The sequence below is a fragment of the Lonchura striata genome, chromosome 3, assembly GCF_046129695.1.
Source record: "Lonchura striata isolate bLonStr1 chromosome 3, bLonStr1.mat, whole genome shotgun sequence".
NCBI lineage: Eukaryota > Metazoa > Chordata > Aves > Passeriformes > Estrildidae > Lonchura > Lonchura striata.
Window position 1 is genome coordinate 104,612,607 of NC_134605.1, and position 27,251 is coordinate 104,639,857.

A 27,251-nucleotide genomic window follows, 5' to 3' on the forward strand; every position below is an offset into this window, starting at 1 on the left:
TGAAATCAGGTCATGTCCTGCCCCATCAGCTTCTGTAAACATCAGGTGGGCTGTTCTGGTCTAATGCAAGATGGCACCAGCCCAATTTAACCTTTGTTTAAAATAAGTCAGGTATTACTGCTGAAATAGCCATCACTTTTCCATGCGTTGAAAGCAACAGCTGCAGAATTACCTGCTTCAGGAGAGGTTTGAAACCACACACAGAGTCTCTCTCCTGGGTTTAGTACCTGCTGTGGAAATCATACATGCTAACAGGAGCTGGTTGACACAAATTAGCACTGGAAGCAGGCTGGCCTCATCATTCAGATGCCAGCTTGAGACCCAGAAGGAATGAATTTGACTCATTACTGCAGCACAGATTCCCTGTGTCTCTCCAAGCATTGCCTCCCTGCTTGATCTCTGGAGGATTACCAGTGCAGGCAAACCAGCCCTGGGAGAGAGATGTCAGGGATAAATGCATTATGTGCTGATGTGTTCCAGTGCTACACTACCAAGGGAGAAGCAATATATTATACCCTCCTGCAACTCTGAACTCCAGATTAAAAATTAAACACAGGGTGATAAAGAGTCCTTTATGGCTGTGGAGGTATGCACAGGATCCCTCCTGGAAGTATGCATGGAAATCTGTGAGCCATCAGCATGCAAATCATTCCTCCTGTGGCAAGAGCCCTGATTTCAGGGCCCTGAAGCTGAACTGCTCTTTATCTCTGGGCTTTGTTCCCCACTTTTCACAGTGGAGGTCAGGTTCCCTGTGCATCATTTGAAGGAAGCAGAAGTGTTATGTTAGAAAACAAGACAGCACACCTTGGGCCTTCAAGGCTCTTCCTTTGGAGGCACAGAACAATTCCTTGCACCCCACCTTTCTCAAAGGGTCTTCCTAACTTCCTTTTTAAAGCATTTCATGTCCAAGCTCCATGACACACATTACATTTTACTTGTCAATACAAGTATTGATTCACAGTTTGCATTCTGAGTATTTAAGTTTTGTCCCCAAATTCACCTCTTTCAAGATCTAAATAACATCTCAGACCACCTTCATCCCACATGACAGATTTGAGATGAGTACCTCAGCAGTTCCTCAGTGTCCTCCTCAGGATCCCTGCTCAGCACATACTTGCTGTGCTCACAGGCAGCTGGCAGCAGGAGTGAGTCACCCAGTCTCACCACCCCACCAAGGTCTGGATCTTCAAATAACTTCAGATCTAGAAAGAGGAATCAGAAGCTGGTGTATTTAAATCATGCTATGTAACACAAGGCCTGCACTAACAGTAACTAGTAAACCTGGCTAGGTGGGTTGAAAAAACAGATCATGTAGACAATTACTTTTTTCCAAAGATTTCCAGCCCACAAAGTGCAGTGATACTCTGCACTCTAAGGACTTGGTAAATCTGCTTTTTCCTTGCACTCAAAAGTAGGTCACATTACTCCTGTTAGTGTGGCATGAATGACTGTGGGACAGCCAGCTCCCACAGACCTTAATATCCCAGCTCAAAATGTTTACAGAGAACAGCTATGAGAGCTACAGGTTTCATTTGTTCTTTCTGAATGATTCTAGATGATTCTGCTCAGCTGAAGATTTGCCTTAACATTTCCAAGACATTATTTAGCCTGTATACTATGCATCACTGTAATTTAAAGGCTCAGTTATACACATGCTTTAGATAAAACAATCTGTGTATATACAAATATAGAACAGACTTACTCTCTTTTATCTTTCTTCTGGGACCAATTGATGAGAAATCTTTTTCTGGGCCAAACAATTCTTCATTTGGATCCACCTCCTCTTCAAAAATGGTTAATTTGGGCCTCTCTTCCTTGGCTGGAGGACCAAGTGTCTTCTTTGCTTTTTTAGTTCTAAAACATAAGAGAAAGGACAGTTAGCTGCAACTCTTCATTTAACAAGCAAGATTTATGGCTAGAAAATCTCATAAGTTGAAAATAGATGGTGGGAGGCTAGGAAAGGTTTAGACAAAGGTACACAGGCATCTGTTAATTGTTGGCAGGAATGGGATACTGACCTGGAGGGACAGGTGGTCTGGCATTCTCTAGCTGGACCCATGTTGTGTATTCTTGATATATGTCAAGGAGTCCAAGAGGAAAGGGAAAAGCAGAGCTAACAATGCTGTACTGTGCAAACTACTCAGAAACATTTAAGCAGTTTTACTGCTCCCACACAGAATGCCTAAATTAAGAAAGATCAGTTCCATCAACACTGAGACAGACAGAAAAGGACGGCTTGAAATACAAAGTGCAACTTGGTCCATTGCACTGATCCCTGTGGACAGGTTTTAAAAAATCCCTTTGGCTCCATTTCCTTACCAGCTCCTGCTGCTGTTTATGATTGCTGCATACTCCTTTCATAAAGGTATTAGACACTCCCCTCATTTGCACATGGCTTAAACAAAGAGAGTTGACTCCCCTTCCAAGAGCAGAGTGAAAAGCAGCTGCCTCTTGCTCTCATACCCAGGACTCACATTCCAGCAAATGAAAATACAAGGCAGCTCTCACAATAAGTCAGCTTGAGTTATGAGGCAAACCAGATGGCACAGAAAAGAAAATTTAGAGAACAATAACCTTTGGGTGAAAAGACCAATTCAAACTAGGCTGAAAAAGAAGCAGTCCCTAGGACAACATGCTCTTCCAAAGTAATTGGTGTATTTCAGAGATCTTCACTCTCAGCAGCCCTGGCCCTGCAATTTCTAAGGTAGCCCCTTTGAGTGCCTCTTCCAATAGAAGATCTGATCTCCTCTGCAGAGAGCAGGTCAGGTTTCAGCCTAGAGCAAACCCAATTATCAGCACTTAACATGCCAGAGTCATCAAAAACTAAGAACAAGGTCAAAAGATTACACACACATTCCAACTACATTAAAGAGTCTTGTAAAATCCTCTTCCAATTACAGCTACACACAAAAGCAGAGTCCAGTTACTTCCAGTTATTTTCACAAGTTTATTATCAATAAACTGGAACTCATGGATGGTATTACCTTGCTACCACCACTTTGTGGCAAATGCAGAACCTAAGTATTGCTTTATTTGGAAATATATCCTATTTGATACTCTAAAGGGATTTGCAGGTGTCAGCAACTACTATTCATGAAAAAACCCTCAATTTTAAAGCAGAAGAAACATTAATGCTTTTTTTTTTTCATTCATATTCATTAGGGATATGCCTCAAGTAACTTCTGAATTTGAGCTACTTTTGAAAGTGCAGCTCCAAGGAACTGCTTCAGACAATCATTTGTAGAAGACCCTTCTTCCAAAATCTGTCAAAAACTAAAGTTATAATATGTACAGGCAGCTTTCACCCAGGATATCTACACAAACTCAAATTCATTGCTTTATTAACTGTAGTAAGGGATCTATCACTCAAATGACCCTAAGTATTAAAGGTAAAGGTAAGCCAAACAACAACAAAACTGGAAGAACAGTAGGACTGAGTCATTCAGAGCTGAAAAAACTATTAAAAAAGATTTAGCAAACACAAATAAAATCTGATCTACTATGGAACAATCAACCTTTATTTGCATAATTCACACCTCACAAAGTATTATTTGAGAGGTGAATGACAATATAGGTGAGGATTTGCCAACCTACAGAATGCCAAAAGTCTTTGACAAGACCTCTTGTCCATTTAGAGTTACAACAGCTCCCCTGATGCATAAGAGCCCATCATGGTACAGGTAATTATACACATGAGCCAGTACACTGCCAAGCAACAGGTCTCCACCCCAGTGAAGTTAGCAAGGAATTTACTATTAGTTTGCTCAAGTATTTGCAGTAAACAATACCAGAATAGTGGGAAACACCAAAGAAAGGGAAGAGAATCATAAAGAGCATCATACAGAACAGCACGTAAAACAGAAAGAATGTAACCAAAAGGTCCTGGTAATGACTTTTTGTGTAGTCTGGCCTCCAAACCAGCCCACTGACACAGGTTCACTTTCTGTTTGGCCAGAGGACTCCACTGGCAGCTACAGGGCACAGAGCCAGACCTGCTGGGCTTGACTGGTACCAATAGGAACAGCAGGAAATTGTTTTTCTGCCTTCAAGTTGCTTCCCCTCACTGCCCTTCTAAGGAAGCCACTGTTGGACTGCCAAGTAATTCCAGCATATCCATACAGGGACAGTGTTGAGGTCAGTCCCTAAGTGGGAAACAGGATTCCCACGGTTCTGTATTTAGCTGTGCCAGTCCAGACTGCACTGCTGAGCAGAGGTTAGCAGATGAGAAGGGGGATGTGGGAAGTTTCAGAGACTGTCTGAGGTTCTGCAGCTGCCCCGAGTGTGCATATGCCTGCCCACCCATCCCCTCTCTGTATATTGGTGCTACCTCCCCATAAGCAGGGCCCAGGGACTCTGCTGGAGCCAAGCTGATTGTGAAGCCCCAAGCTGGCAGAGATGCAGAGGAGAAGCTGCAAGGACAGCTAATTCAATGATCATGATGTACCAGGGTGCAGTAAACATGTGTAGGAATGTAGAGTCTTTGGAGAAGACAGAAATGAAGGAACATTAAGTCTTCCAAAGTATTACTGTACTCAAACCTTGCACTTCATTAGCACCTTCTTCATTCATCACACTCACAACCTTGGCATCTGACATTTTGAAACTACCAGCATCCAGCTGGCAGAAGATGACCTGTGTTATTGCTATTTCTTCATTTATGAAACAAGTGAACTTTTGGGACATCACTCTAGTGACTTTTTAAACCTTAACAAAAATGAAACCAGCCCTAAAGATGACATATCCTTTGTTCAGCAGCAAGTATTTACCCAGCTGAGCCTACTGATATCCACACAGTAGGACACTGTAAGAGTAACTCAAATAACACTCCTGTCTCCTGCTCTGACTCAAAAGGAGCCTCCTAAGTGATTGTACATAAAGACTGGCCTTCTAACTGGCCAAAACCGGATGATTAAAAATTAGAGAATATGAACCCACCTAGTCAGGCTGCTGGAACACTTGAAAGTCCAGTTGAGACTCCTGGCTCCCACATGATCCTCAAATCACCCAGGAAAATGCCAACAAAACCCTGCATGCAGACACTTTCAAACCTCACTGACTTTGTGAGCACAGTTCTCCTGTTACTGTTCACTGCCACAATCTAGGTCACTCATCTGGCAGCCTCCAGGTCCCACTGGCACAGCAGCAATGCACAAGAGATTTCTGGGCAGCTGTGGAAAACAGCAATGAGGATGACCACGACACTCCAAAGTCAGAAGACTTCCAGACCTGTGTGTGACAACTGTTTGTGAAACACTGGAACTACAGATCCAATGCTGGGTGACACTGGTTTAAATCAAGTGTGTCTACTGTGCTCTCTACAGAAATGAGCCCCTGCTCCAAGCTCACTGCTGGGTTAAAACACGGAGTGTTGTTACCAAGAGCATGTGTAATCTCAGCACACAGGCAAAAGCTTTCAGGTGTTATTATTCTGAAAATATGACCATCTCTTTTTTACAGAAGTAAAATTATGCTTGAGAAAAGGAGTGCTACAGTAATATTTAAAAAAAAGACTTACGCAGAATATACATATATATTAGGTATCCATGGAATTTTACAAGGGGAGAGCTCACTAATATAAATGGACATCCCAGCTCCCACAGATTTATGTTCAGGCTGGAACAAAAGAGCTACAGCTAGAATAGTAGCAGTATTTGCACATCTCCTTGAAAACCACATCTGAGAAACAAAGATCCTATACACTAGTTTGTGCAGAAAACAAAATGTCATCTGCTGCTTTCTTTTCACTCAACAGTGCTCATTTTCCAGAGCTGCCTGATAATAACTGAGAGGACAAAAGGGGTCATTCTCAATCACTCTGGCCCAGGGATGCCCAATAGAAACTCGAAGCCCATCAGCTCACAGCCTCACTCCTAAGCACAAAGCTGCCATGACAAGTGCTGGCTGCAGGGACACTGTACCTCACCCAGCAGTTTTTTCCTGTGGACATCATACTATTTTACAGTATTTTAAATGGCTTTGGCATGCCCCAAAGGAATGCAATGGAATAAATCTGCAATTAGAAATCACTTGGAACAAGAGTATTCAGTTGCAAAGTTTGCTGCTGCTCTGAGATTGGTCAGCCTTGGATTACTGTTCCAGAAGAGCAACAGATGGAAAGGAAGCCTGAAGGAACAGATTTTCAAGAGTTCAGCTCCTATCCAGGGACCTGCTTTTGTGGAGAGATTTTCCTGAAGGGATCAGAACTCAAGAGTACCTGTTCTTCCTAAAAAAATGCAATTTGTGTTTATAATCTGTCCCCAAGTTTTCTGATTATATCCTTTTCCAATGTAATTTGAAAGCAGATGAGAAGACCACAAATGGACAGCTTTTGTTTAGTGATAGCTCATTAGCAATAATCATAATACGGAAACATTTTCTAAAATGTTTTTAACTAAATAACTAATAAAACACTCTAGCACTCAAAAGCCTGACAAGGGAACTAGGGTTACAGAGTAGATTGCAAAGAGGGAAAATTAACATAAAAGAAATTGTTTTATAATTCTCTAGACTAAACCAGAGTGTAAGACCTGATGAAAAAAGTTAAGGACAACAAAAGATAAGTTTCAAACCATATTCATGACTAAATTAAACCACAGTGGTCCAGAACAAGAGAAACATAATACAGTTTTCAATAATTATGTGAAAAAGCCAAAAATGCTCACTAGTATTTTGGGTTTTGTCTGCAAAGCAGCAAAATGGTACTTTCAAGGATTCTGACAACAGTGAAATTTTTCTCATCCTAGTACTCATGTTAACGATGAACATTTTCCGATATGCAATACCAGATAACATGAACTAAGGTGTTATAGAAAAAATTGGCATTTTCTGCACCCTGGATGTAACTACTCAACACATTTTAGAATTTCAGAGAGGTTACAGAGGGCTAAATATAAAGCAATTTTAGAAATCAGAAAAATTAAAAAAGTAGAACACAAGCATAGGCCAGTGAGCATTGCCTTGATGATCAATAAAATTATAGAAGAGCACTGAGATCACTGTCTGCAGGACCTGGAGAGGAGAAACTTCCATTGTCCTGCTCCTGCTTTAGAAGAAAATGGTGGGAACTTTCAGGATTGCTATGTCACACCTTGGGTAAGATACCATTATTAATCAAGGCTGTAGGTTCATGAAAGGAAAATAGCATGGTTCTGGCCAGTATCAGACATATTCTTGCTCCATTTCCAGAATCTGCAGAGGTGCCTTACCCTCCAGACTGACAATAAGGCTTCCTTGTCATCTTGAACTCCCTCTTTCACATCATGTACCTCTTACTCTCCAGACTTCTGTCCTGGACTCTTCTTTTTCTGCTTTAACCCTAAAGATTATTATAATTAGTCAAGTTACGCTTTTGAAAAACACCCCAGGCAGTAACTGACCCAAGGTAGGAACAGGAAACTTCACTGAAAAAATGGGAAAATGCAGATGAGAAAAGGTAAGGAGAAAAAAAGGATAAAACTAAGGAGAGGTAACAGTAGGCAAAACAAGAGAAAGGGAAGAGGCTGAAGCTGATCACAAATGGTAACTAGCTGTAACTGCTAGCCCCTAAAAATAAACATTTACTAGTCAGTTTTCAACAAAAGGCAAAATTCATGTCAAATTTTAAATAACTGTAAAATATTTCTGAAGAAACAAAGCTTTATCAGGAAATAAAATGAAGGAGAACAGTTTGGGCTTAAAAAATTATGCAAAATATTATCCTTTGGTTTATTTCCTTTAAAGTAAAATTCAAGCTAAAGGAGTTATTCTCAGGAATAGTTGCATTTCAGGAGTTATTTCTCAGGAAACTTTCTTTTAACTCTACAAAAATTACACTCTAAAAAAAATCCATTCTCTTACATTAATTAATGATTGCTGCATGTGTGTAGCTCCAAAATGAACAAATTCTTAAGTTCTCTGTTGCCTGTAATGTCTATATGCAGTATAACTCAGCAATAAAATGTGCCACAAGAATTTAGATTTGGCCACTGTAATGAAATGAACCTCCCAACATCCTCCCCTTCTGTGACGTTCTTCACAAACATCCTGAGAAACATCACAATCCAAGTCACCCAAGGTGCAACAGCGTGTGAAAAACACTTGCTAGTAAGCATGTTTTCTGCCACACTCTCAACAGATTTGGGAGCAAACACTTAAAAAGAAGGCCTCACAAAAAGAGAATTAAAGGTACTAAAAGTATGCAATGTCATGCTGAGAATTCTTACAAGTAGCAGCTAAAAGTGACAAATGCAAATAGTGACCATTTTGGAGGAGTGATTAGTTTCTCCAACACTGAAATGCTGAAACCTGCTTCCCTCCTGACACGAACAACTGCTGTAGCTTCTTGTTATTTTCTGAAAAAGCACTGAACATGTAAATAGTTGATATTTCATTTTCAGATGTGTTGGGCACTCACACCTCATGGAACAGCAGAGTCACAAAATGTCTGGGCTGGAAGGGACATTAACATCACCTATTCCAACCCCCCTGTGGTGTACATGGACACCTGTCACTGCTGCTCAGAGCCCCACCCACCCTGGCCTTGCACACTTCCACATCCACAGCTTCTCTGGGCCAGTGTCTCACTACCTTTACTGTACTTATATCTCATCTAAACCTACCCCTTTTCAGCTTAACACTGAAATTTTTAAAACGTTGTCTCACTATAGGCCTTGGCAAGGTCTAATCAGCAACTGTTTGGTGCCTCCTTCCAAAGACAGGCAGCCTGTTTGTGACCACTACCTCTCCTTAATAAAGTTTTAATTTTGGGTTATTTAATCTTTACCTCCTCACAGGAGGATGCAGTCCAGCCCCCTGGACTCACACTGTGCTCCTTAGGAGGAGATAATTTCCACTTTGCTGCTGCCTCACCTGAATTCCCTCCTCACCACATCCAAAAGCAGAAGGGGTACAAGAGCCCAGACTGCAGACACAACTCTAATTTTTCTCTGTCTGTGAACAGAAAAGCTTCAAATAGGATAGAAGATGTTTCCATAAAAAAGTATGGCCTCTAATCCCTGATGCTCCATATAAAACTCAGTCTGAAGGGTACCTTTCCTTTTCCTTGCTTGGTACCTGCACAGACTACAGAAAACCTCTAGCACATGAGGTTCCAGTCTAAAATTTTGTCTGACATACCTGCCCCACCACATGTAAAGAGCTTATGAGAAGCTTGAGAGGGCCAGTTACCAAGGCAGTGGGCAGTGAGCAGATTCCAGCAGTAGCCAAGCAGGATTTGCATCAACTCGAGGAGGGATGACAGGGCTGAGCCTGGTTCCCCACTGCCCTCCCTCCCCACATCTTGCTGTTCACAGAGGTTACTTTTTCCTCTTGGCTGTGCCATGGGTAAAACAGACCTCTCACCACACAGAGATGGCTCCACAGGAACTACAAGAGAGAAGGACACAGTGAGACATTGTCAGAGCTAAATGGCACCACTGTTGCAGACACGGTGCCGTGCTCTGGCTGCTGCCTCTCCTGCTGATCATGACATCAAAACATCTGCCATAAAAAGAGAGCACTGCTTTCCTGCCTACAGGTTTCCTGTCATGATTTTTTTTTAACAGAGGTAAGATAAAATTGCTCTGGGTGAAATATTCCCTAGGCCATGGATGTACCTATTGCATGAAGCAATTCCACTGTGATGCTGCAGACACTGCTGGAGGTCAGACTGCAGAACAGCCACATCTCTCCCTCCTAAACAAGATACTGAGGTGGCTGCCCAGGGGCTGCTTCCTGCAGAAAAACGGCTGACAAAATTCTGCATTTTTTAAATTGGATTCTTATTTATGATTTTATTGCTAACTAGCTTGATTTCTCAGCAGAGAGGCTTTTGCAAGGTCAGTAATTCTAGGGGCTGGGCACCGAGCTCAGTGTGCCAGCAGGTCCAGTGGGGAAGCACCACAAACCCCTTGGGGAGTACAGTGGGGCCAGGCACTGAGTCACTGGAACCTGCTAAGTGCCAGCAAGCCACAACACGTGGCTGAAAGAAGACATGAGAAGTCTTCACAAGTGCTCTGGCTCATGCATGCAATCCAACTCAGTGCTGGTGTTATTTGGCAGCCACAACTAGATTCCAAAATCTTAACAAAATTCACTCCCCTCCTACTGGCAAAAAAGCTCTGAGCTCAGCCCAGCCAGAGGACACTTGCTATTCCCACAGCACTCATCAGAGCTGGCAGATTGATATCTCAGGCCTCCAGCTAGCATCTCACACCCCCAGAGAATAGTGACTCCACACAAACAAGAGCCTGCAGATCCACACACCGACTCCTTGCAGACCCCACTCCTCGCTCCTGCTCAGCCACCTGGTGATCTGCTCCTGCCCACCAGCCCCTTGAGATGGCTGAATTAAACCCTGGTGATTCCTGTGCTGCAAGGGGTGCAACAGGGAACATGGATCAGGGAACACAGACTGTGGGTAGAAATGCTGGTAAACATCTCAGGATCTCATGCCCCAGATGATATCTCAGGCTTCTGTGGGGACAAAAAGCAGAAAACATAGAGCTCCAACAGCTAAGGAGAGCTCTTTCCAGGCTTAGCTACTGGTCTCTCACAGTGCAAGCCAGGTTTAGCTACTGGTCACTCACCTATGAGCTAACCTGATCCTTTGGATCAGTTTGCTGACTCACAAATCCTAAATTAATTCAAAGAACATTAAAGCTCTACGCTGTGAAGAATCTTGTACCATCTAGTAATTTGGAGACATGAGAAATTACCTGAGGTTTGGTAAAGGAGGATCTTTGGTTGAATATAGAGAAGGAACACAAATTGTACCACTGATCTCTGTCAGTAAGTGGGAAGACTAGAAAAGTGCTGAGATGATGCTGATGAAAGCAGGGGAGTAGCAATTACAAATAACTGCACAATGTTTTGAGCTTTTACTCCCTCGTGTTACAGTGGCTATGGTAGTGTTGGAGGATGAATGATCATTACAGACAGAAAACATGGACCCAGGGAATTTGGATCCATAAGCGGAAGTGCTCCAGCAGACCTTTCACAATGCACACAGCAAGGACAAAGAACAAACACCACAGGGTCAGCGTGGTTGTAATATACAATATGCAATATTGTATACTGCATATACAATGCAATCAGATATGGTCAAAATGCTGATTAACAGGGCTGACTTCTTCCTGTAGTCAACCCCTTCATGCTGCTCACCCAGCTCCTGGCCTCACTCCTGTCTCTCTTCATCTTCCTTTGCTCTTCCCAGAGGGGAAATTGGTACCTGTACTGGGTTTGCATGGCAAGGTTTTGGTGGCAGGCAGGGCCTACAGGAGTAGCTTCTGTGAGAAACTGCTGGAAGCTTCCCCATGTCTGACAGAGTCAATGCCAGCCAGCTCCAAGAGGGACCCCTCAGTGACCAAGGCCAAGCCCATCAGCCACGGTGGTAGTGCCTCTGTGATAGCACAGACAAGGGGGAAAAACTATTCTGCAACTGCAGCCAGGAGAGAATGTGAATGTGAGAGAAACAGTCCTGCAGATGCACAGGGCAGTGAAGAAGGCAGAGAAGAAGCTCCAGATGCCAGAGCAGATTCCCCTGCAGTCCCTGGCAAGGCAGCTGTGCCCCTGCAGCCCATGGGGGAGTAGAGATCCATCTGCAGCCTGTGGAGGATCCCAGCCCAGATAAGGGGATGCCTGAAGAAGGCTGTGACCTTGTGGAGACCCCACTGGAGCAGACTTGCTGTCAGGACCTGTGGCACATAGACAGAGGAGACCATGCTGGAGCAGGTTTGCTGGCAGGACTTGTGGCCCCTGAAGAGAAGGAACAGCAGAGGCAACATGAAGTGACCGCAGCCCCCATTCCCCATCCCCCTGCACTGCTGGTGGGGAGACAGAGAAAATCAGGAGTGAAATTGAGCTCAGGAAGAAGTGAGAGGTGGAGGAAAAGCATTTTATAATTCAATTTTATTTATCATTGTCCTGCTCTGATTTGACTGGTAATAAATTCAGTTCATTTTCCCAAGTGAAGCCTGTTTTGCCTGTGACAGTCAGTGGTGAATAATCTCACCCTGTCCTTACCTCAACCCATGAGTCTGTTATTATAATTTCTCTCCCAAGCAGAGCTGAGGAGGGCAGTGATGGAGTGGCTTTGGAAGGATTCTGATACTGAATTCCACAGCAGAGGTGCCATGAGCACAGGAGGCAGCACACACATCTACCCTGCTGAACAAGAGGGCTGGTGCAGGACTGTATCCATATTTTAAAACACTAGGCCTTGGTCTTATCTTGCTCTCCGTGGCATTCTGGAATTAATGTTTATTCTGCATCTGTTATTAAGTTCAAAGTGCTTGAAACGACATGAAGGTTGTGCTAGAGCTCTGCAAAGTCAGAGCCTGAACTGGTACAAATGACATGCTTTGGGCACAGAACAAAGGCACGTGGAGGTGTCTGAAGGCACAAAGGCTGGGGTGATGCTGCCAGAGGACTGCATATGTAGGGAAGCTTGATGCCCATGTCACCTTCTAGAACGGGTCCTTGTGAGGGCTCCTGGGTACCAGCCCTTCCCAGGAAAACGTGGTGAGCAGACAGCAAAAAGGAGACTGCTGTCCTTTGCTGTGTTCTCTGTTTGGCTGTAGGGCCTAAGGACACCTTGCCATCTGTCATAATATCCACCAGCAGCACACAATGGCACCATGGCAGCATCCCTCCTGTGAGCAATGCTGCTGTGCTGCCAACAGCTGGAAAAGGACTGGAGACCAAGGGAGTTCCTCCATGAGAGTAAGAGATACAACAGGCTGGGTAACATCTCCAACACCACCTCCCAAGGGCTAAACCAATGCTTACTGACAACAAACCACAATGTTTGGATAGCCCCAAAACACCTCACAGCCTTTCAGAATTCACCCTCTCTGCACCTCTGCATGTCAGGCCATGCCATCATTGTTCCTTTACAGATCAGGAATGAAATGTGGTCCCAAAAACCAGAAGCGAGCTATCTGCAGCTATAACAGAATGTCTTTGAAATGAAAAATTGAAACTAATTCTCCTGAGACTTTGGTGTACAGTTCTAGACCATGTGCTTCTCCTCCCTGTTCCAGCATCCTGCACTGTGTAGCACTGCCCTTGTCTCTTGGCAGCATCACTGAACAAATAAAAACAACTCTGGTGAGGTCAGGGTTTGGTGTAACAGCCCCTGAGGGATGAAGTGAGGGTTAACCCTCAGGAGTCTCTTGAGAACACATTTGCTTTTTTCCATAGTACAGGAACAGTTGGGGCCATGGCTCTGTCACTCATAGCCAAGAGGAGAAAGATAGATGATTCAGGAATAAGTTTCCAGGACAAGACTGTTAACACAAAACAACAGCCTATGTTGGCAGATAACGCATCACACAGATGAAAAATGAGATGTCTGTTGCAAACAGGTCTAGATAATGTACTAAGTTCTCGTTAGCCACACAGACACAGGGCGTGGCTTTCCTCTGGCAAGCAGCATGGTGATTGAAAGATGGCTCTAGGGAGCAACACGACCCTGGCACGGCAGCTCACACAGCCAGGGCTGCAGGCTTCCTCCTGCTAGTGAGGTTTTTAGTTTGCTGTTTGTTGTGTTTTGGCCACAATAACCCCCTGCAGCATTATGGGCTGGGGATGGTGTGGCTGGACAGTGCCCAGGCAGAAAGGGACCTGGGGGCACTGGCTGACAGCAGCTGAACACGAGCCAGCAGTGAGCCCTGGTGGCCAAGAAGGCCAGGGCCATCCTGGCCTGTGTCAGGAATGGTGTGTCCAGCAGGAGCAGGGAGTTCATCCTTCCCCTGTACTCGGCACTGGTGAGGGCACACCTCGAGTGCTGTGTCCAGCTCTGACCCCTCAGTTTGGGAAGGACCTTGAGATGCTGGAGTGCATCCAGAGGAGGCAACGAGCCTGGAGAGGGGCTGGGAACACAAACCCTGTGAGGAATGGCTGAGGGAGCTGGGGGTGTTCAGCCTGGAGAAAAGGAGACTCAGGGGTGATCTTATCACTCTCTACAACTCCCTGAAGGGTGGCTGTGGTCAGGTGGAGGCTGGCCTCTTTCACCAGGCAACAACTGACTGAACAAGAGGACACAGTCTTAAGCTGTGCAAAGGGAAATATAGGATGGATAATAGGAAGAAGTTTTTTACTGAAAGAGTGATAAAGTACTGGAATGGTCTGCCCAGGGAGGTGGTGGAGCCACCATCCCTGGATGTGTTTAAAAAAAGACTGGATGTAGCACTCGGTGCCATGGTTTAGTTGAGGTGTAACGACTGGGTTGGACTTGGTAATCTTGAAGGTCTCTTCCAACCTTGTGATTCTGTGATTCTGTAAAATGGTTTTGAGGGCATGACACCACGTTTTGTGCTTAATGATGCCATCAAGTATGCTTCAGATGCTATTACAGATAAAAATAAATAAAGCAAGGAAGAGAGAAGCTTAGAAGTCTCCCATTCAAACCACTCCAATCCATTTGTCTATCATGACAACTAAAGAGTAGTTATTACAGAAAACTGTGGTTCAGAGAGTAGACCTCAGAAAATAACCTATACTAGTGAAAATCAAAATCAACCTTTTCCAAGCCATGCAATACACCACAGCTCACACCCACAGGGCTGAACTCTGCTACAGCCCAGAAGAGGCAGGCTGCACCTATCCAGCTCCAGGCCAGTTCCTGAGCTGTGCCACCACCCAACAGAGCGCCCCAGCTGAGAGGAGCCAGCAGCCAGACCCATCCTTGCTGCAAAATGCCCCTGGGGGTTTATGGCCACAGAGCATCCTCAGGTGCCAGGGATACACTCAGTAATGCCTGCACCTTGTTACAGGGCCCCAACAGCTCCAATCCTGACTCCTAAAAATGCACATTCCTCAGGCTGCCCTGAGAGCAACAAAAGGCCAACACCAGCAAATAAATGTGGTGAGGGCATGGGCTGGGATAATGGTGCACAGTAACTGCCTTGTGAGTTTTCACCATGGTCCCCAGCATGAATTTGGCCCAAGCTAATTCTTGCTTTCACAAATGATGCCTGGACAAAGTTTAGAGATCAGTACAAGCTTAGGGCCCTTCCTGTTTTGGAAATGGACAATTTGCTCTGGGGAGCAGAAGGATTTAACTGTTGGACAGAAGCTACTTTATTCTACTTGGCAAAAGAAACACTACAGTTCCTGTCTGCTTTTATTTACTAGTTTAGCCACAATCAAACCATCTAGAACAGCTGTGTATTTCACTTTCATAATGAATCTTACTCCCTCTATGATTTGGACATGACTGGGAATATCAGGCAATATGGAAAGAAAGGGTTTGACTCTTACCCAAAATGTACAGAATGGAAAGCATTTCTTTTGCTTCAACGACAATGGTCATTAACAACTACCTGAATGCCATATTTCTGTGCAAAGGGAAACTTCTCCCCAGGCAGATCTATAAAATCAGTTTTATTCCTTTTACTAAAGGGATAATGGAGAAATATAACTTTTAAGTACTGTGATATGACCCAAGAAATTCAAGTGCAGAATGAAGAGCTGCTGAGTCCCAAATGCATCTGTCCTTAGGGCCATTCCTTTTTAATTGACACTTCAGATGATTCCAGACCTGGCCAAATGCTGCAAGGGGCAGCAGTAAAAGATGTGATCCCCAGGTGTGTTAATTAGTACCAACCTATAGTTATATAGCTAAATCATGCATTTTTGGCAAAGTTTTACAGATTGCTTTCAAAAATGATTTTCCAAAAGCTGATTCTTTGATCATTTGAAATGAAGAAAGAAATGTCTGTAGCAGGTCCATGGGGAAAATGAACAATGGTTTTATTAAGTCTGCTGAATTATGAACCTGACAGCATCAGATGAAAGGGAAAACAAGTCTCCCATCTCGATTTAAACTGAGCACACAGTCACCCCACAGACAGCTTCTTCAGTGCACAGTAAAGCAATAGGGCAGCTCTGAATCCATCCCTCATTAGCAGTCTGTCTCATCTATGAGCAGTTCCCTGCATCTGTGATTAAAGATTTCCCCTGCCTTGGTGAAAGAAGCAGGCTCATCGATGAGGTAATGCTTTTTTATTCTAATTAAGGACTTGAGTCATCCTATTATTGTAAAGTCCATGAAACAAAACATGTTTAAATCTGCCCAATTACATCATGTTCAATCCTCTTCCAAAGGAGAAGTAAAAAAAAAAAAAAAAAAAACCAAAAAAAAAAACCACTTTTGATTCTGCATAGTCATAAATTTATGCTGTAGCCTTTCTAAAGGATCTCCTGCCTCCTGCTCCTCTCTTTCTCAGTTAAGTAAGGACTTGCTGGATATGCCTGCAGAGCAGCTCACAGCAGCTCCTGCACACCTTCAGTGCTGCCTAGCTCTGCTACAATTGCCTGCACATCCTGCCAAACAGAAGGGGAGGCAATGGGATTTCATTCCAGCTCCCTGATATAACTCGGCTCTACAGTTCTTCTGTATACAAAAAGTGTGTGTTAAGTTTTATTCCTTTAGTACATTGTAAACAATGAACCAGGTCCGTTAAAAATCCTGTGAAATCTTTATTAAAAGGAGACAATATACTTTGGCAATCTGGTCAAATTCCAAGCTGGGTATTTGTATTTACATGGGTGCAATTCTCTCTGCATTTCCAGCTGAATTAAGTGTTCTTCATTAATGGTGCTGCAATGCAGTGTTGCATGAAGCAATTAAGTCCTTGCTGCATTTTACCCCAGGTGAAGTTTCATTTGTGTTCTGCTTGGAAACACCACTGGATGGTACACACAGCTGTAACACTACACAGACTAGAGAGCTATTTTCAGCCCTTTGGGCTTAGGATGATGGCATAAACACAAATTAACTATTTATAAAACCCATTAAAGTATATTCAGTGTTCTAATCAGAAAGAAAATGAAGCACATTAAACTAATTACTTAAACTCTTTCCCAGAGGATCCTCATGTTCCAGCTGTGGATGTACTGGAATCACTCAAGCCAGTCATGACAGAAACTCACCACTGAACTTTAAGCCAGGCAATTGCTTAAAAACCTGGGGAAATAATGACTGCATAATCTCATGGGACCAAAAATCCAACACTAGACAGGGAAATATGAATGCAGATAAGGACAATGCTGGCACAGGGAGGACTCTCACAAGTTTTCCTTAGGTCAGGGAAATGACTATTTCCAAAAGAAAAGATAACACAGAGCAGCCAAATTTAGAGCTGTGACTTGTGCATCCACTCCAAACCTCCAAACCTCTCTGACAGTGTGAGGTCCCTAGCTCTGATCCCAAGGTACAGTTCTTTGTGATTGTCAGATGCAGACACAGCAGCAACCACCTGTGCCACATACTCCTGAAGGAGAGCTTATGGATAGAATATATATCAACTGCAAGTCCAGGAGTACCCAAAAATCTGTTTTCGTGAGCATAATTCCATTCAGTCTGCCCTGCCAAAGAAAAGCCATGAGAGAAGAGGGCCAAGTCCTTCACACATCCAACTCAATTTCCCTGGCTGAAAAGTACAGCTAGGAAAGGGTCTCAGTTCTACCACTTCGAGCCACACAAGCCTTGGTAGAGTGATCTCAAGAGAACAGGTTTCTGCCACTCAGAAAACAAAACAACAGAATGAATATGGATGATTCTGTGAGATCCAGCAGTTAAACATGGTTTCATTTTCTGTTGTTTTGTTTTTAGTCGTGGTGTAACAATTTTCCATTGTTTTCTTTCAATCACCCTCAACCTCTCATTTGTAGGGGCACAGCAAGATTTTCAGTAAGTAAGGAATCACATTGGATGGTGCTCTCTGGAGATGGGATTGGTGGCAGAAAAGAAAGGAAAGCCATCTGCATAGGAAACACCACTCACAAAGCACCTATAAAAACAAAACTGCTCAGGAGACAAACTGGAGGGACTGAATTCCTGCAGGGAGAGCATCCTTGCCAACCTGCTTTACTCCCTAGACACTCAGTTAAAACAATCTCAAGGAGAGGCTATAAGGTTACCCCTAAAAAAGGTTGAGACCAGACAATTTATGAAAAGGGAGGCAGGCTTATCCTCTAACTGGGTAGAGAATACAGAATTTTTGCTCCTTTCTCTTCTTCTCTCTTTGATGGAGAAGAACACTATACCAGATTATTATCTTTGGTTTTCAGAAAAATTTCATCTGTCAAGACCAAGGGGGTTGTTTACTGGGATGTTGTGAGTTGCCAATCTGACAGCAGCTGAATTGGAATTGTGACAAATACTTGTGTCACTTGGCAAAGCAATGGTCAAACATGCCTTGCAACCTAAACTTGTGACTCGACAACTGACAGAAAATAGAGATTTGCCTGTTTAAATCTCTGAAGGCCTCACAGCTGTGAGCACAGATACACACACTGCTAGAAAAACAAAGCTCTATTTTCCCATTCATTGTTTTGACTATCTTAATTTTGTTAAAGAAAAAATAACTTGTATCTTCACTGTTTGATGTTTTGACACTTTTATTCTCTTTTAGCTGATTGGGACAAACAGACAAGCTGTTTTTATGCTGTGTATAAATCCTACTGGATTCAGAGGGGAAGGCAAACATGTACCTGGCTGGACCAAAAGGCAGCTGTGAATTTTGTGAGTGGCTGAGGAGCAGGATGCCTGAGGAGTGGCAGGAATACAACCCTGCCAGCCAAGGACCAGAAGGCACAACAGCTGAACACACATTTTGACAAGTTTGCTCCAGACCATCTGTCCAGCAGACAGCAGCTGTGCTACACCACCACTCCAATTTTGTTCCGTGGAGGGGAAAATCCACAAGCAAGTATGCTACCCTCACCTAATACAGCCCTGGGCACTCCATCAATAAAACCACTTGGAAAGATGCTAAATTCCCCTTAATGCAGGATGCAGGAAAGATGCAGGATTCCCCTTAAGCTGATTTCTGCCTCTTCATCAGCCACCCTCAGCTGCCCAAGGCTTCTTGGCAGAGGAAGCAAGATCAAATGCTGCCACTCATTTCTTCCCCAAAGACAAAAGGCTGAGGCCATTCTCAGCTCTTCTGCCACAACAGGAAAAAGCAAAGGAAAGGGAGCACTGGGATCAACAACTCAGGAGTCAAGCTCTAGCCTGACTGCCACAAAGGGACTGGGAAACACGAAGGTGTAGGATGCAACCCAGAAACAACTGCTGTCTTGTGTGCCAACCTACCTCCTCCTGCAGCCTGCCTGGCTCTGCAAGCTCTGGCAAGGCCAGGGCTGGCTCCTGGCTGTTCATTCCCTGCCAATCTGTTGCTCCAAGCCATCACCTACTTCATCTGCAGCCAGGAAAAGCAGTGAGTGCCCAACTAAACTCAGCAACAGCAAACCTCTAGCACTGGAGGTGCTTGAGCTTGACCCCAGCAACAACCAGCTACAAAGATTTAAAAAACCCCTGGCAGAAGGCATCCACAATGTCAGCCCTCACCAGCCCCATCCCTTCCTAACTATTGTCAGGACTTAGCTGTATCTGTGTTTAAACACAACAGATGCAAAGCTTCCACCTACCCACGTGTCTGTATTCTTCAGGAGAGGCACAAATTTGGATCAGGAGAAGTCATAAGGAAATCCTCTGAAACAATAGTAAAGGCACAGAGTCAAGACAGAAACTCTCCAGGACCCATGATGAGATAGAAGAACTCCTGCCTAGGGAATACTCACCTCTGTGCAGTTTGCCAAGAAAAACCTATGCCTGGGGAAATACATGCTGCCACTGAAAGATTTAGGGAGGCAAGGGAAAAAGGACGGAAGGGAGGAACCCTGTGTGGAGGAGAGGCTCCTACAAGGGCTGCAGAGAGCTGATGAAGACAGGAAAAAAAGCTCAGGAAAAGGTGGGTTCTCCCAAAGTGGTGAACAAATATTACCTCAGAAGGTAACTACAGCTGAAGAAATGCACGCACTGAAAGGACTGCTGCATGTTTTAACCCACGAGGCAGCCACACTCCTTTTGCAGAATTGCTGCTGCTTTGTTCAGAAGAGCTGGTTCACAGTAATTTTAATCAGCTGTTGTCTGAGGTTTTTTGGAATGAACTGAATACAAGTATTAAATTCAGTTGTTGTGACTACAAAGTGGGAGAGATGGATGCTAAAGCTCTTGGCTTCAAAATATAAACAGTAAAAGTCTGTATCTCACCCACAGATGAAGAGGACAAAACCCAATACAGTTACTGTGATGTGTTTTTAACTTGCTTTAAGAAGAACACCTGGAAATGTGAACTTGATCTTGCTCGGATTAAGCACCCAAACTGGATGCCTGACTTGTCTACAGAAAGCCAAGCCCTAGGGTAGCTTGAGGGCAGAGTGGAGCAAAGATGGCAGCAGGCAGAAAGCTCTATGGGTAGAGGAACATGGGGCCATACTGTTTTTTTGAGTAATTCCTTCACAGCCTGGGCCTGAGCACAGGAGCTCTGCCAACAATTCAAGCTGTTAGAACAGCCCCTGGTACCCCTCTGGCATGGGACAACCTGCCTTCTCCCAAACCATCCCAATCTCAGCCCAGCAGGCAGCACAGGCCACTTCCAGTGGGGACTCTGACACAGCCAACCCACTGAGAGGACAGGAGAATGTCACGGTACAGGCACGGCCAGACACTGCTGGGTCAGCCCTGGCCAAGGGGCCCTGGCACGGCTGAGCACTGCTGCTGCCCTGGATCCCTGCTGCTGCCCTGGATCCCTGCTGCTGCCCTGGATCCCTGCTGCTGCACTGGATCCCTGCTGCTGCACTGGATCCCTGCTGCTGCCCTGGATCCCTGCTGCTGCTCTGGATCCCTGCTGCTGCCCTGGATCCCTGCTGCTGCTCTGGATCCCTGCTGCACACAGCTGCCCTCACCCCATGCCAACCTCCCCTCAAACCACTGGCAAATCACACCTTTTTCCATTGCAGCATTTTCAACAGTACCATCACGTTCAGGTGAATAGCTCATCCAACTTGTGCTTTTTTTCCATGCCTTGCCCTTCAGAGGATTAGACTCTTTCAGATTCACTGCTCTTGCTTCTTTCCTTCCTAAAGGCATGAGACTCCCTGAGACTACCCACATGATACTATTTTGCAATGTATAAGGAAAATCCCTTAAAACATTGTTAGAAGATGCTGCACCTTTTAAAACTCTGACACCAAAGCACCCTGGTAGCCTACTAAGGATTTAAAAATATGTATCTGAAAATGGTGAGCTCTATGGATTTAAAAAAGTGACAAAGAGTGGTGACAAAGCTAAGTCAATATACCTAATATTGTCCCTACAATGGACAGTCAATTATGTATCTGATTTCCTACTTATATGGGAATTAAAACATTTTAACAATGGAGTATTATGATTGTAGCTTAAGAGAAAAAAAAAATTAAAAAAAACCCCAAACCCAAGAGATGCACCTTTAAAAAAAATTCTGTGAGAGCCTTACAGTGACAAGTCACTGTATACTTAAAATGCTAAGAAAAATGAAATAGAGCTAAAAGTGTGCCACTGCTACAAAAGTGAGTACACTATTATTCATTCCCTTATGCACAGCTGATATCAAAGGATTGTCTTACTCTGTATTATGAGTGATTTTTCCTACAGGACCTGAATATTCTGTCCAAAGCTGAAAAGATTTCTACAAATGTCCAGGAAAACTTGCAGAGTAATTGGTGGCAGTACACTGGAATACCAATACTCCAAACTATCAAGAAAGGCAGAGGATGAAGAGAAGAAAACATATTTTAGTCAATTTCAACACCACATCCCACAAATGTAAGTTAATATTGAGCATCTTCTATTCTAGGAAGAACCAGGCTTCTGGGGTAAAAAAATATAAAGGAGGAAGCATGTTAAAAGATGAAAAGTTAATCAGAAATATGTACTGGTTTTGACATGTTCCTGGTTTGGACAGCAAAACCCCAAGTCTTTCTGTTGTTAAGAATCCCAGAATCACCCTGCTAACACAGACAGAAAGCTTTGATGCATAAGAACCATACAACAGACAAACACAAAGTTTGTAGATCATCATTAATACCCACAAAAGATGAAGAGCTGAACTGGCAAGTGAGTTTGCCCACCTGATATCAAAGAGCAACTCAGACACAGCCCTGAGAGTGAGGCAGAGAATCAGCACCACTGGCATGTCTCTTCCAGGCAAAAGGAACCAGGCCATTATGAGCTTCTGCCTGGATGAACACCAGCAATAGAAAACCAGAAAAAAAAGGCCCTAGCTTAGCATTTTACTCCTAAGGACCAATATTTAACTGGATATTGGGTGGTTCAGCAGCACAGCAGCAGCGCTGGGCCAAATCCAATTCACAGCCTTCTGGCCCAGGAGGAGAAGTTGTTACCAAATGAAGCATGCTGACAGCATATGGAGGCCCGTGCTACTGGAGCAGTTTCATCCTCATCCAGAAAGCAAAAAACCTGTAAGATTATGCCAAACACATGATTCAATTTAGGTTGGAGCTCTGCTGCTCAAAACACTCTGGACACCACTACTTCACAAAATGGGCTGGCTTGTTTCAGTGCTGCCTCTACAGCTTTCCAAAGGTTTTTCAGCGAGAAAAGGAGAATGGATTTTTTTTTTTTTCCTTTTTAACCTGAATTCACTAGGCACTAGGGGACAATTTACTACTAAACACATTTATCTATCTGCTTCACCTCTCGTTTATTCATTCCCATGCCAAAGTAACTTCAAGCACATGTGAAGCACTAAAGCTGTGGGGCTTCAGCTCCCTCTTCAAAGCATGCAAGTACCAAAAATTTTAACAGGCATAGAAGGCACCCTAAAATGTCCCCTGAGAACTGCCTATCCACTGATCACTAAGCTCCTGCCTTTGGCCTCTCACCTAGACACCTCTTACTAGATGCCACAGAGCTGGGATACAGTGCTGATGTACAATCTGACCTCCGTTGATGTGAGCTGAAAATAACTTCCATGGAAGCAGGATGAGTTACAGGAGAACTGAGACAATGAAAAATACACCTCAGAATTCTTGTTTCCACTTCCATGTTTCTGCCCCAACACTCTACATGTGAGACTCACAGAAATAATAATAAATAGATATGGAGACTTCTTTTATAGATATCCAGCCACTGCTTTAGAGTGAAAAACATCTGACTGCTTAACTGCTGCTGCAGAGCTGCACTTCTGTCCCAGTGAAGACCATACTTCTTAAATAAATGAAGTTATTTTGATTCAGTAAGAATTCTGTACTTGGAAGAAATTGAAGCAATAAGCTAAATGAGGATTAAATACCAGATCTTGTCATCCTTCAGTGCATTAGAAGACCAAAATAAACAAGATTTTCAAATGCTAGGTCAAGCAGTGCAGAGGAGAAAAGCAAACTTCTTGCTTGTTTTGGCATAGCAAGCTCTTTACAGCTTCTATTTGTTGTAAGTTGAAAACTATAACATTGAATTTGCTAACCCAGTAGATCATTTTCCTATCCAAAAAAGGACAGCTGCTTTTGTAAAAATACAAACTAAGGACCATTTTGTGAGAAGTATTACTTTATCTAACTTCTAGTTGTTAATAGTTATTTAAATTTTTAAACTCTCCTTAAACAAAAGAATAATTTTGATGCTAAGTAATTCAGCACATTTTATCAAAAGAGTAATAGTTAATGTTTTCTGGTAATCTTTTTCTGGTGAATATTTTCTGATTTAAAGGATTAAATACGTCATGTAAAAAGGACAATATCTGGGCATCCATGATTACATATGATTATAATAGCAATAATCTTATTTGACCAAACTTTGTGTAGGAGTCTCCAGCTTATACCCAGAGTGAATGATCCCCTATAAATGATTTAATGCCACTGGGAAACACCAAGAGAGGGGTCTGGCTCATTACTCTCAGTTACTGCCTACTGCTATGCAGAAGCAATTTGAAAGCACAGCCTAGAGCCAAGACAACATTCAGTAGTGGCTGGTGACTCTGGGTGGCTGAAACCATCCAGTTGGGTCAGCCAGTGCTTATTGAGGATCTTGAACAGCTACACCTTCTTCACTTGGACATCTAAAGCCTGAGACACCCTAAAAAGTAGTTGATACTCATGATCCCAGCACAGAAAAACTTAATTTGCTTCTAGACTTCATTAGTTAGAAATCAGTTTGGAATTCAGTGAGAAATTCCATCTTGAACTGAAGAACGTAACTGACTGAAAATTACTGGACAGGTAAACACACCTGGATATCAGTATCAGGAAGCTTTGACCTGTTTCTCAAGCTGTTACTGCATATGCCTTAGTGGCATTTAGCATGTGGCACCTTCAGAAAAAGGAATAAGGAAAGAAAAGCCACAAGTGAGCTCCAATGCAGCTCCAGACACTGTAATCAGTGCCCTGTGCACTCAGAAGGCACATCCACTGGATTCTGGGTTGATGCTTTGCAGTGCCCAGCAAAGTATCTTCTGTAGCTGGGACTCTTACCAGGGTACTCACGATGTCCCTGTCACTTCAATGTCCAGAGGAATGCACTGAAAAGGCACTACAAAGTCTCTTCCCTCTGTCAAAGCACTTCATTCATGAACTGCAGAGGCCCGTCCTCCCCTGTGAAATTCAGCAATGTGGGGACAGTGACATACAACAGCCTTATTCAGACAGGCTGAAGTCTAAATACCTCATTTACAGGATTTTAGCCATACCTCATTATACCAAGAGGGTCTAAAATTTCCTCTTCTTCCTCATCTCCCTCTTCTTTTTTCTCCCCCTTTTTGACATTTTCCACTAATAAAAGCTGTGAGATTAAGTCAGGTGTCTTCTCCTCTTTGAAAAAATCCAATGCCTCATTTTCTTCATCTTCCTTCTCCCTGTCATCAGGCATGTTTTTACCCTTGAAGTCAACAGCACTGGAAGATTTTGTTCCTGCAAAACACAGTAATTGAGGCAAAACTGAGTATATGAGATAACAACTACAGGTTTTTTAAACCTTGCACTTGTTCCTGAGAGTTTTGTTTGAGGAATGAAGGACATGATCAGCTTTTGTGAAACTCTTTCAAAACACTCCCACTGTTCTCTTTATTCAGTATGTGTCATTATGTGTCTGATCTGTTTACTAATTCACAGTAGTTAAGTAGAGAAAGACAGAGGAAATGAACTTTATCTGAGACACAGCAGCACATATCAAATCTGCTTATTTATGTTCCTTCTACAGTCAACAGAATCAATAGAATTTCCACATGGTTATTCATCCCATCCAAATGAAGTCATATGAGAAGTTTCTCTTGGAAGTGCCTTTTTCTCTTCTACTGGCTACAGACACTGTAAATACTCTGCACAGATGTAGGTAGCTAACTTTCACATAGCTAGTAGAGATAAAGTCCTTTTTGATGCAATTTAATTAACTTGGGCTAAAATTAGAGCATTGAACAGCATGTTTCTACAGCAGGTCTTCAGTTTACAGTAAAAAATGAAGACTTTAGTTCTAACACCCTTCAGTATGCAATATGCATCCAGCTCAGCAAATTCAGCCAACTGAAAAACAGTTAACTAAGTCTTCTCACCATACTTGTTACTTGCAAAGACCAGCAGAATGAGGAGAAAATGGTTCCTTGTTGTCAAGTTTCTGGATGTCCAGGGAAGCAATTTTAAATAATGAGACCAGCTAAAAAAAAGGCTACTGAAAACTGTGATGGATAAAATTCATGATTACACCATTTTGACTATTGAAGTAACATGGCATGGGAGACTTGTCTCACACAGCTTTTCATGTCTGCATCTGCCAAATCAGGGTAAGACTTACATTACTCTAGGACAAATTCTGATTTCTCATTACTTGCACCCAAATCTGCCCACAGAACGAAGTCCAGCCTAGTTTAGCTGCAGATGTGCACCATGGCTAGATTAACCAGCATGCAAAGAGCAATCAACATGAATCTGAATTCTCTGTGCAAGGGGTCTGCTTTCAAGAGAATACTGCCCAGGGAGAAAAAGCCCAGACAAAAACCTTACTACCTGGATCTTGCCATGCATTAAGCAGCTTTGCCCCTTTGACTTAAGGAAGCTCCCAGTTTCACAGAACTAATGTGGCCACACCTGACACTTCTGCAAAATGGGCTGTTTATACTTGCTAGCTTCTTGCAACTTCACTTACTTAAAAGTATCCCTCCACTAAGAATCCTACACAGCACCAGGCTGGAGTATTCCCTGCCCAGCAGCTCTCAGCGGAATTAACAGCAGAGAACTCATATGTTCCACTCATTCTGTAACTCCCTGCTGTGCCCAAGGGACGTAAGAAAGCAACTGTATGAATCACTAGACAAGACAAAAACAGCTGGACACAGGGGTAAGGAAAACTAAGGAAAAAATTAAAATAAACTAAAAAAAAAAGCTAGCCAGAAAATGTGTTCAACAAATAAAGAATCTGCCTTCCATTTAAATCTTTCTCAGAGTCAATAATTTGTAAGAAACCAGCCAAAATATGGAAGAGTTGCTCACTAAGCGAGACCCTGCACTGTCCCTTTAGGGTCCATCTCCCCACTGACAACATATGACTATTTAGCCTTCTAAACTTTCATGTTCTGAAGCACAGTAGGAAATCAGAGACAGGCTAGTACAGTATTTGCTTTGAAGGTACCTATCAACATCTCTGAATGAGGAAGATGTCCACAGAGAGGAGGGAAATACACTAGCAAGCATGACTGTGCAGCATTGTAAATGCACATGAGGATATTTTCACTGACAGGCTTTATTCTGGCACTCTCTAGTGTTTGGCTGCCTGAGTCAAGAACTTAACACTCCCATGAAGCACATTCCTGGGAGAAGGGACACTCACATCTTTTAGTTACCTAAAAATTCCAGTAACTCAGGACTCGTTGCTAGATCCTCATCTTTGGAGATGAATTTCATGATATCATTGAACATAGCTCGTCGTTCAGAGATGTCAGATTCCCCCACAAAGAGAACTTTTCTAGGCAGGAGTGGAAGAGAAACCTGTGGATACCGTGCTGTCAGTCTCTGGTAGAGCTCCTCGATCTCGCTGTACTTCTTGGAAACCTGCAATGAAAATGTGTTGCCTGGGTTCATTTCTTTACAGATGAGGCAGGAGCAGAAAAGCAGCAGCAAAGTGCTGTGAAACATTAACTGTGGAAGTGGAAAACAATGTATTAGCAAGGAGCTTTACACATGGCCTGTTATGTACCCAGCGAATCCTCAAGCATTGCTGCGAGTCTTCTAATTCTGTTATTAAAAATCCACTGTTTGATGGAATTAAAGTTCATTGCCAGAATCCATTTGTCTGACTCATCAGCTAATGAAATACTGGGAAGGTCACTGCTCCAGATACTTTTCTGACAGCAGGAATCCTTGTCCACTAAAGTGATGCCCAGTCCTGAGAGACAGGAGGGAGGAAAAACCCTGCCTGGTATGGTGGAGAAAGCTGCCCA

At 43.4% G+C, this 27,251-nt stretch overlaps 1 protein-coding gene across 1 annotated transcript in view; it reads right to left on the bottom strand.

Moving 5' to 3' along the window:
• The window catches only part of HS1BP3 (HCLS1 binding protein 3), a 53,104-nt gene that overhangs the window by 9,670 nt on the left and 16,183 nt on the right, over positions 1-27,251 (bottom strand). Inside the window, exons 3-6 of the mRNA XM_021525336.3 lie at positions 26,655-26,862; positions 24,513-24,732; positions 1,703-1,854; positions 1,067-1,202 (exon numbers count right to left, since the gene is read on the bottom strand). Coding sequence (XP_021381011.2) covers positions 1,067-1,202; positions 1,703-1,854; positions 24,513-24,732; positions 26,655-26,862 — 716 coding nt within the window. The remainder of the gene's footprint in view (positions 1-1,066; positions 1,203-1,702; positions 1,855-24,512; positions 24,733-26,654; positions 26,863-27,251) is intronic.